The sequence below is a fragment of the Nuphar pumila genome, chromosome 16, assembly GCF_984573655.1.
Source record: "Nuphar pumila chromosome 16, dmNupPumi1.hap1.1, whole genome shotgun sequence".
Classification (NCBI taxonomy): Eukaryota; Viridiplantae; Streptophyta; class Magnoliopsida; order Nymphaeales; family Nymphaeaceae; genus Nuphar; species Nuphar pumila.
Genome location: NC_143264.1, coordinates 8,436,195 through 8,446,710, shown reverse-complemented (window position 1 = coordinate 8,446,710; position 10,516 = coordinate 8,436,195). Strand labels below are relative to the sequence as shown.

At 37.3% G+C, this 10,516-nt stretch overlaps 1 protein-coding gene across 1 annotated transcript; it reads right to left on the bottom strand.

Annotated features, from left to right (window-relative positions):
- Nucleotides 1–383: 383 nt before the first annotated feature.
- Nucleotides 384–7,163, bottom strand: LOC149812860 (nucleobase-ascorbate transporter 6-like). The gene is made up of 14 exons (XM_089992198.1): nt 6,306–7,163; nt 5,255–5,352; nt 5,004–5,180; nt 4,800–4,900; nt 4,632–4,707; nt 4,395–4,454; nt 3,942–4,126; nt 3,298–3,394; nt 2,997–3,083; nt 2,664–2,722; nt 2,479–2,570; nt 1,226–1,303; nt 952–1,112; nt 384–856 (listed from the first exon to the last, which is right to left on the bottom strand). Exons 1-14 carry the CDS (start codon nt 6,418–6,420, stop codon nt 638–640), a joined length of 1,605 nt encoding a protein of 534 aa, XP_089848324.1. The 5' UTR covers nt 6,421–7,163; the 3' UTR covers nt 384–637.
- Nucleotides 7,164–10,516: the final 3,353 nt, after the last annotated feature.

The window sequence follows — 10,516 nt, the reverse complement described above, 5'->3', positions numbered from 1 at the left end:
CGGGTCATGGGTATGGTTTCTTCAGGTAAAAAAAAAACATAACCTCTATTTTTCATTTTTATTTTTAAAGGCAAGCTGGGGTTAGGCAGACCCCACCAGTTACACAACATACCATTGGGTTTTGAACTTGCAACATCCCAACACACAGTGACGTGCACTAACAGCTCCTACCAAACATGCCAAGCCCCTGTTGGTACCAGTTACACAACATACGATTGGGTTTTGAACTTGCAACGTCCCAACACATGGTGACGTGCACTAATAGCTCCTACCAAACAAGCCGAGCCCTACAAGAACCTCAGACTTTATTGATGGTTTTAAACCCACCCTCAGTTTTCTACAAGCTAAAGAAACTACCTTGGAACATAGAAGAGAAAATGATGAGCATCAGAGGAAATAAACACATTGCATTCCAACATGCACATCAAAATGCAATCCTATACCTTTCCAAGATATACAAAAAAAAATTACATATATATGAATAATATGGAAAAAGAGGGTTTGAATGAAAAGGATTCTGCTAAACTAGTAAAGCAGTTCAATATCAGGTGAATGAAGACATTATGCCTCAATTTTGCATGGAGAGCCATTGAGCAACCCACTTACATGACCTCTAAACAGTGGGGGCTTCACGAGTTTATACTGATGGGAAGAATTTGTTAAGGTTAAAGGGCAATGAATAGAACTCCTCACTTCTTGTGTCGGTTTTGAATGATCGGAACCTGTCCCACCAATGGTGTCCTCTGTCTCTCCTGGCGGTGCTGTCTCTTCGGTGAAGTGTATTGTCCAGAAAGAAAGCTATAAGTGCCGCAACGAATGCTTCCGATGAAAATGGAACATTGACCATATCATTGAACTGCAAAACACAAGTGGCACATACTTTCAAGCAAAGATCTAGAAACATGATTTGAATCCTTTCCAGAAAAGGATTAAGGACAAGACCCCGCATACCCATCTTGCAGGTGTATGAACAGGACCGTAACCAGCAACTGAAGTGTACTCATTGAAGTACTGTGGCACTGACAACCCCATGAACACGGAAAAGCCCAAGATGAACTTTGTTCTGAAACTGTTGAGATTGCAGAATTGAAGGAAACTAAGACCGGCAGAAGCTGTTACAAGGAAAAACCACCTGTCACTGATGCGTGAGAAATCTTAAAATTGAAGATTAAAATTTTTAGCCGCACCAGTTCAGACAAAAACTTTGGGTGTCCATAATACATACCCACATATGCAAAGAAAAGGCAATACAATGCTGCTGCAATCGGTAATGGAATGGAGGCAAAAACAGCTCCAAATTTCCCTGGGGGGGCAGAAGCATATCAGTAATAGCCATTGACCATATTATTATCTTTTTGGACAAAACATAGAGAATATGATTGATTCTCCCATGTCATTAAATAGATGACACAAAATATTGGAAAAACATATTATAAGAAAAGTCAGGAGTTCCTCATCTACTATCAATTGCAATGGTCATTTTTCCACGTTTTTTTAGTTGAAATGCTTGCAAATGCTATGTTTCGTTTGAGAAGTCATACAACACATGCACATACGCTAACAAAGAACCTTAAACTTGCATGTTATTGGATTAGCTTACTGCCTGCATAGAAGAATAATTCTAGGCAGCCTCACTGAGATAAATTAAAGGTAATCTGAGGACCTATCATTGCAAAATCTGAGAGGCACGAAGAGTATATATGAAGGTTGCAGTTGACGTTCCATTCCAAATGTTTGTCATGATCATGTCAATACAGAGTGCTCAGAATCGTGAACTCAAAATAATTGGTAAAAGAATCACTGCCATCATAACCAGTTAACAAGTAATCTGTTTATGCAAATGCTGAGAGAGGATTCTTAACTCTGACATCTCTTATAGCATCCAGTGACTGACCAAGTTGAAAAGTTTTGAAAAAGCATCATTACAACAGCCTCCAAGAAAAAAAATCCCAGAATCATATCTTTCCCACAAGACGTGCATGCAATAATTTAAGCAGTATCAGAGATCAAAACCTTCCAGTCATAAAATGCCTGGATTGCCTGCTAAAATATGTTTAATAAGCAAAGAAATATGAATCTTCTTCTGGGACCAGCAAGGCCGAGGTCTAAGAAATTAGAACCTTTCAGAAATAAAATGCCTACTAAAATATATCTAATTCTAATAAATGAACAAACGATTGTCTCCTTTGAAGTTGCCAGTACTAGCACAGCCTTTCGATGTTTTCCCTCATTTCAATACCTACATTAACTAGTCACCTTTTCTCCCGACACAAAACATAGGCTTTGATTATGATTTCCAGTCCTGGAGGTACATTAACGACTTCAGAACTCAAATCCATCAAGCTCAACATTTTTTTTTCTTTTTATTTGTATTTGTTTGTTCTGCACTCCTGTTCCAGATGTAGTGGAACACAGAAATTTTTAGACACTCATCTATATCAACTTGTTGTAAGTCACCAATAAGACTGAGAAGCTTACCAAGAATAGAAAAGAAAATCATGAATCCTGCTGATATCTGCACAACTCGTCGGCTACCAACACGAGTCAGAGCTAGGAGCCCAGCATTTTCCCTGTAGATAAATAAAATAGCAAAATGTCAGTTTGCCAGATGGGAACATTTTGCACCAGTGCGAATATATTCATATTTAAAACAAAATTCTTACACAGATACTGTAGATCCATTAGCTGTTCCAAACAGTCCATCCAACAAAATACCAATTCCCTGCAATCAGGATGTGAAAAATGGTTTCATGATTGAGCTGTTGAGCTTAAAAGACAAGCCTCAAGAACTGTCTGATGTACATGAAAAGCATGACGGATTTTCCCAAATTCTCATTCTTTCTGTCAATTCCTAAAATAACCCTGGTTTCTATGCAAGAGGCAGCAGGACAATGCAAGCACTACTTGAGCATTCTAACACTCGCATTCTAACACTCATCAGAACGTAACAATGAAAGAACTTAATTTAGCTTATAACAATCAAAGAACTGCACTACCTGCCAACCAATACCACGACTGAGAATAGAAGGAGGCATGGGAGTGGCACTGGCATATCTTGACACTGCAAAGAAAGTTCCTGTAGACTGCGATGCCATTGAGAGCAATATCAAAACAATTTCACTAAAATCAATGTGTTGAGATCAACAAAGAGCAGTGTCTGAATCACCCTAACAAAATAAAGATAAAAAAATACAGTAATGGTACCAAAGAAGAATGTGTTGAGATCTACAAAAGTTGGAACAAACAGACACAAAGTGAAATTAAAAGCACATCCAACAATGTGAGATTCTGCAGTACCTCTACAAGAGCGACAAATGATGCCACCATCATGGCAAAAGCTTCCCCAGCATCAAAAGTTGGCGCCCCCCATTGAAATGGATATGGAACTCGTATCCTATATGGGACCATGTCATAGCAATAGTTACATGTGAACAGAGTGATATTAATTGTATGGGACCATAATGATCAATCTTATTGTGAGGTGAACTTCAAAAAGACGCAAGCCAAAAGAAACATGCTTTGTATGTGTCTATGATGGAAGTACAACAAAAAACATGTTCAGGGAAACGGGGACAACGATTGTGAGGTCCAGCTATACAAGAAACATTAAGTGGAGAACTAAGGCCACTTATCAAAAGCATATGGATAACATCTAGTCGGGGTTGTGGATAGAGGAAATTATATTAGAAGTGAACTGACACAAAGAGTTGAAAGGAAAGGGCACCTCATGGTACCAACCACCATAGCACTCAACAAGGTTGAACAAATAAATGGGTTAATGAAGTTGGTGCATAGGAATTTTGTTATCAAGGGCTACAGGGATGAGAATAATTGAAGCAGAAAAAAGGGGAAAAAAGAAAGAAAGAAAGGAAAAAGCTGATTGAGAATTCTAACAGTATGTATAATGCAACAGATATACAGGCATCAAATAGCGAAATTACCATGGGGCAGCACCAATAAGTCCAGCTCGATCAGTGCGGCAATGAAATTGAGTCTTTGGTGGTGAATGCTTGTAAGCCCCGCCTACTGTTAGGAGATGAGCGTAAATCCACACAATGGCTACTGTAAATATAACAGCAAACCTATCGAAAACTGGCCTTTCTGATCGTATTGCGTGAGGGATGTACTGCATAAAAGTGTTGACAATATGCAGATGAGGATATTATTGGAATTTACATTAAAGCAGTCATCTTGCATTGCCAGGGAGTTTAGTTCCTTTTATCTTATGGCAAAAGTTCCCAACTACTTTAAGGATTCACTTTCTACTAACAAAAAGGAACAGATTCATAAGATAAAAGCCAAAGAAATGAGCTCTGAATGTAATGTTTCATTCTCAAGTGGAGCAAAACTCACTAGAACATTTAGAATCATCAAAGAAAAGCAATATTGATTACCTGTGAAAATATCACTAGCACAATAAGTGCAGGGAGCCCAATTTCGACGCACTTCGCCACCTACAAAAGTGTTACATCATCAGCTCACGCTAGTGAGGCTCACAACAAACTTAGACACACTCAGTTGCACATATCCCATTGCTAGATGGGTCTCATTTTATTTTCGGATATCTGTAAATGAACCACATGAATGTTAATCTCATTTTTCTACCTAGACACATGAAACAAAAGAGTTACCCCAGGAAAACCAAATTCAAAAAGCCCAAGTCCTGCTAGAGTGATGAGAGGGACCGCTGAAAGAGGACTAAGAAACCTGGAGTGAATAGAAATGCATAAAATCAGTACTGCTAGATGAATTACATTGATTTTGAAACATCATTTCCCTGCAGATGCTAATAAGCATACCTGGTAACATTTCGCCAAAGTCCACTAAAGCCAATGATAATCTGGAGAGTAGATGCGACTATCAGGGCACCCTGTGTTCCACGCATTGTTCGAATAAATTTCTGCATATGCAACAATAGTTTTTTAGTTTTTAGCTGCCACTGATAAATAATAAAAGACTGAACTTCAAAGCCGAATGGTTTTTCCAGTGGAGAGAAAATTTACCTCATGTGGTTCCAAAATGCCACTATAACGACGAGCTAAAATGATTGACAATGTAGGCACAACAAAGGTATATGACCCCCCAATGACAGCAGGCAACCGACTTCCAAAGAAAGATTGGAACAGAGTATTTAAACCAGCAACAAAGAGCAGTGTCTGAATCACCCTAACCTTCTCCTCCTACAGGTATCAGATAGAAGCATAAATCTCCATAAAATTGAAAAAAAAAATCTCTAAAAAGAATTATGTCTTACATTTCCTCCTCCCATCTGAGGAACCAAAGCAGTAGGTATTATAACAGTTGTTCCAAGCATAACCAAATAATGTTGAAAACCAAGTAGAATGGCCTCCGCTGCATTATAAATTAACAACCATGATCAAGATTAGAACAAAGCCAACTATTAAAACCACAGAACGATTAACATATTCCTTCAAAAAATAATTAGTCTTATATATTAAAGATTCAGTTTTCCTCTCCAGTAGGATAAAAAGCCCGAGAAAATATAGTACTCAACAAAATCAAAATATTGGCTGGATGTGTTTCTATGTAATATGTGCAACGAAAAATGTTGGCATTTCTAGGCCACAGAAAAAGGAGATCCTTTCAGAAACAAAGCAACCTTATGTTCCACATAATTGCACAAGTTACAATTGACGAAAACTAAATTATTGTTTATTCCACGGAAAACATATAGCACTGAAGAACAGTATCCTTTGATGCAAGCTATAATGAATAAAATATCCAAAGAGGAAAGGAAACGATTAAGCTTTCAACACATGCATTAACATGGATCAGGACGAATCAGGTCCATTACACAAACCAATCATCAAAACATTTTTTTTCCTTTGCCATAAGGAAAAAAGACCTCTACAATGTCCAGCATGATGAAGACCCCACCAATGCCACCAAAGAATAACAAAAGAATTTCACCAAAGGAACACGGGTTCCCCATTACACTTAGTAAAAGATTTTTAGGACAAAATGCAGGAAAAAAATTAAGCTCCCATAACTGCCTTACGCTTAATAAGACGACACGAAATTGATGTTGTTGTATTGTCACTGAGAAAACAATTAAATTTCCACCTGAACTAAAAATAAAAGAAGAAAAAAAGAGGAAAATGCTACTGGCCTACTAAAAAGACCACCACTGATAACAGGAACAATGTACTATCAGAAGTGAAAACAACCACCATTTTCAAAATAAATGAAAAGCCAGATGAGGCCATTACCAATGCCACCAAACGACACCAAAAAGATGGAGAGGAAAAGAATGTGCAAGGACAAAGAAAGGATGAAAAGCTTACGCCATGGAGGAGGGCTAGTGATGCAATAAGCAATCCCAGGAAGTTGGTCCTTCACAGGATGCGGATGCAGCTCATCCTGCTTTGGCGGTGGCGCCGCTCCACCTCCCCCAGCCATCTAGGAGCAATCTCTTCTGTCTCTGTCTCTCTGACCCCAAAAGCAACCAAACCACCCCAAAATATAGACCCAAAATCACATTAAAGAAGCATCACCAACTCCAAATCAACCCTCAGAGCCACACCCACAAATCCTCTCCCCCTAAAAAACACGACAAAAAGACCAAGAAAAAGTAAAAAGGAAGGAAGAAAACACTCATCAAGAAAATGCCACCAGAATCAACAGAGGTAGATTACACACTACCAGAGGGGTGGTAACAGGTCAAAATAAACCCACAAAAAAATATATATATATATATATTAAAAATAAGGTAGAAAAGAAAAGCAGTCCTTGAAGATACATGCGATAAAAAGAGCAAGGGACCAAAAACCTTCTGTACACAAGGAATCTATTGTATTTTTTTCAGATTGATTAACAAAAAAGCATGCCCACAAAATCTTTTCTAGTTTTTAACACTCTCCCCAAAGGAAAAGTTAAAACACCCCAGGAGGGTCACCATCAAGAAACTTAAATTAGTCCCCTCCCTTTCTCCCCCATAGGCCAAAATAAATGAAGGGGAAAGCAAGCAGAATAGTGGTGCCACTGTATCAGTAACATATGGGAAACTATACAATCTGTCTCTTTTCAAATCCCCACTTAAAAAAGAAAAGCAGAAGAGTAGAACCCAGTAATGGGCAAAAGTCACCCTATTGAAAGCATGGCTTTATTGGTGCAGTGTTGCTTAGTTGCATCAGACTCTTTGTGAAACCAAAAACAAACACATTCTCCTCTACATACTTGCTGTCTAGTGGAAGACAGCTACCAATCAAGACACTAAAATGCCACTGTTATATCTGCTTCTTACGTAGTACCACTCAGTTGGTAGATTCTTAGGAGTTGGGGGAATGTCTTATCTTGAGAAATTATGACTATAGTGCCCTTGTCCATGAGGGTGAAGTTTTAGGTCCCCTGTTAGGTAATTAGGTAGCTCTGAGTGTGATTGTTTTGGCTTTTGGTCTTGATCAGTGAGCAGTCACATGGTCGCATGTACGTTTTTTTTGAACCACACCATCTGGTTGTCATGATTGAAACATGGGCCTGTGAGCGGTCCCACATTTGAGAAACTTAGGCTGTGGGATTCCTCAGGCTCAATAGTCTAGGACTGCTCCTGCATATACATGATAAGGAGCATATTTTGGTTACATAGACTACTCATCCTCTTTGGAGCTGTCTGTTTGTTTGGAGTGGGCTAGCTAGGACCTAGATTTCAGGGCCCTGTGGCTACAATTACCATTGCTGGTCTGTGAGGATACTGCTAAACATCACTGTGACAAATATTGCAAGATTTACGAAAAAATCGTGAAAATATCTTGAATTTTGTTCAATTGTTTTAAAAGGTCAAACTATTATGATTTTTTTGTTTTAAATATCAAAATTCTGTTATGTTGTTTCTGTTTTTTCTCATCTATATCTCTATATCTCAGGAAACACAGCCTTTCAACATTTTATATATTTTATTTTTTCATATATTCTATTCATCATATTCAAAAAATGAGTGTAAGTGAGATGCGTACGCGGATGTGTGAAAATACCATAAAAGATAAGATTCGGAACGAGGTAGGTGTTGCACTCATTGAAAATAAGATGAGAGAATTGTTTAAGGTGGTTTGAACATATTCGGCGAAGGCCTAATGATGCTCCAGTTAGAAAGATAGAAAAATGAGAAAATATATTAGTTAAAAGAGGTCGAGGTAGGCCCAAGAAGACTTGGATGGAGATGATAGGAAGGGATATGAATGCTTTGAACCTCACCGAAGACATGGCATTGGATAGAAATGATTGAAGGAGAAAGATTCATGTGGAAGACCCAGAATGATTTTCTTTGTTGATTCATATCGCCCACCCCAATTGTTTTGGGATGAAGGCGTAGTTGTTGTATTTGTTGATAAAATGCAAGAAGCATATACAATTTTCATTTTTTCACGATATTTTGGCTACCTTTTTGCCGTTTAAATTTTGTTGTCACTATGCTTGAATTATTAGGAACAGTATCATAGTGTTGATAAGATGAGCATTAATTCGGTGATGACTTATTGTATAAAAACTTTTAAAATATTAGACTTGGAGACATTGAGGGAAACACTCAACTTAACTGTTTGGATGATTATGGCACAGATAGAGATTATTGTAATAATTTACAGCATCGATGGTTGCTTTAGAAACAGTATAATTAATAAATTTATGATAATTTCTTTCTAACAACAGTACTTCGTGTGGCTTTGTAGGAATAGAATGGTTGAATTTGTGACTAATTTGAAGTTTCACTTTTGTCTTTTTTATAAAGTATGGGTCTTTTAGAAAAAAAAATAAGTTCGCTTAGTGGGGTCTCTCAGGGACAAGTATCCTAAAAAAAAGTCAGGAACCCTGCAAAATGTTGCAGCTTTTTAGCAAAGTCAATTTATTGATGCTTTTTTTTTAAGAGGAAGTTTCCTCCTTTTCTAAGGATACAAACATGAGTAAAGATAAACCAGATCTTAGCTTCTTTAAAACCATCACAGGTTAAAGTACAAAATGTGGATCTCTACTGGTTGAGGCAAATGCTTGGAAATAGAACCTATGTGGACTCCAGCTACAGCTAGAAGAACTCACTTTAGTTAGGGATGCAAAATGGTTTGATTTCGGATCAGAAAATATATTGGGGAGTTGGATCAGATCAAATCTGAAACAGCCAAAATTTGCAAAAGCCTCATCTTGAATCCCAACTGTTTGCAAGCCTAACTTTGGTACTCTAACCAGCCACAGATCCATACTTTTTTGGGCAAGTTGATTTTTAGCATAGGCTTTGGTGATTTGTTGGATCTCAAAATACTGGACTCATCCATGCATAGGTTATGTCCCAGCAGTTTTTTATTGTGATAGTTTGATGCAGGTCAAGAAACAAGATGAGATGCGGGTCTATAGGATACGTTTATATTTATTTTTGGTATTTGAATTCTTTTTATTTTGGATATTTAGATTTTATAATATATATCATTCATATTTAAAAATTAAGAAAACAAAAAAAGATCATCAGAATTTGGAAGTGTATCAGCATTAAAAAGATTATCTAATTTAAAAGACATCAAAATTAGGAAAAGGAAAGCTTATCTAATTTAAAAAACATATCAAAATTAAGGAAAGGGGACCGTCCAACTAAAGGAAGGTCCAAAATCTACAACCGATGATAATTGTTCCTTCTCTAACAATCGATTTTTTTCATCAATCAGACTTTACATATTAGATTTTTATCATTCATTTAGTGAGCGGCATGTTTTGGATTATGAATTTTTAATGTTGAGATATGCTTTTGAAAGTGCTAAAAATCAACAGCTCACAATACTTTGTATTGTAAAGTTTTAAATGCATTGTGAGCTGTCTATTTTTCATGTTTTGAAAAACATGCTTATATGTCGTAAAATCTTCATGTAAAGTATAGTTTTTACTAAAAAAAATTATAAAGAACAAATATATGAGGTTTGATCGATGAGATGCTCAAGCATTTGAGAAGAAGAGTTGTCCGATTGTCTTTGGTTGTTAGATTTTGAACCTTCTTGGGTTTGACCGTCCCACTTTCCTCAAAATTAAAATTGTCACCTATAAATAGGGATGTCAACGCAGCGGGTTTGGTTCAGACCCAAGTGGAACCAGACTCAACCCAGGTTTGAGATTATGGTACCGGGTCTGAAACCAATTCTAATCGGACTCACCATAAGCGAAACCATGCCCAGATCCTATAAAGACTATATGAACCAAACCTAGACCATACCGTCTAAAATAATATTTTTTTTATCATTTTTACATTGAAAGTTTGTGGATCTTAATTAGAACTCGGGTCAGGCTTGGGTCTGGTATAAAATTTCACAAACCATACCTGACTCCATATATTAATCGGACCCTTCAGATTTGATCCAGATTCTAATCGGGTCTTCTTATTTATCACCAAATCCTGACCCTATAAGGTTTGGTATGGGTCAGGTCCTGGTCAAACCCAACTCGTTGACACTCCTACCTATAATTAGATAAGAAGTGAAGACCAGTTATTTCCTTTTTTTCTAGTGAGATACTTGTTTTTTCATAG

Coding starts and splice junctions, on each gene's coding strand:
- LOC149812860 (XM_089992198.1), bottom strand. CDS start 6,420: ATGGCTGGGGGAGGTGGAGCGGCGCCACCGCCAAAGCAGGATGAGCTG. Junction 3,084..3,297: donor CATTTGTCGCTCTTGTAGAG/GTACTGCAGAAT, acceptor ATGGCATCGCAG/TCTACAGGAACTTTCTTTGC. Junction 1,113..1,225: donor CCTTTTCTTTGCATATGTGG/GTATGTATTATG, acceptor TCCTTGTAACAG/CTTCTGCCGGTCTTAGTTTC.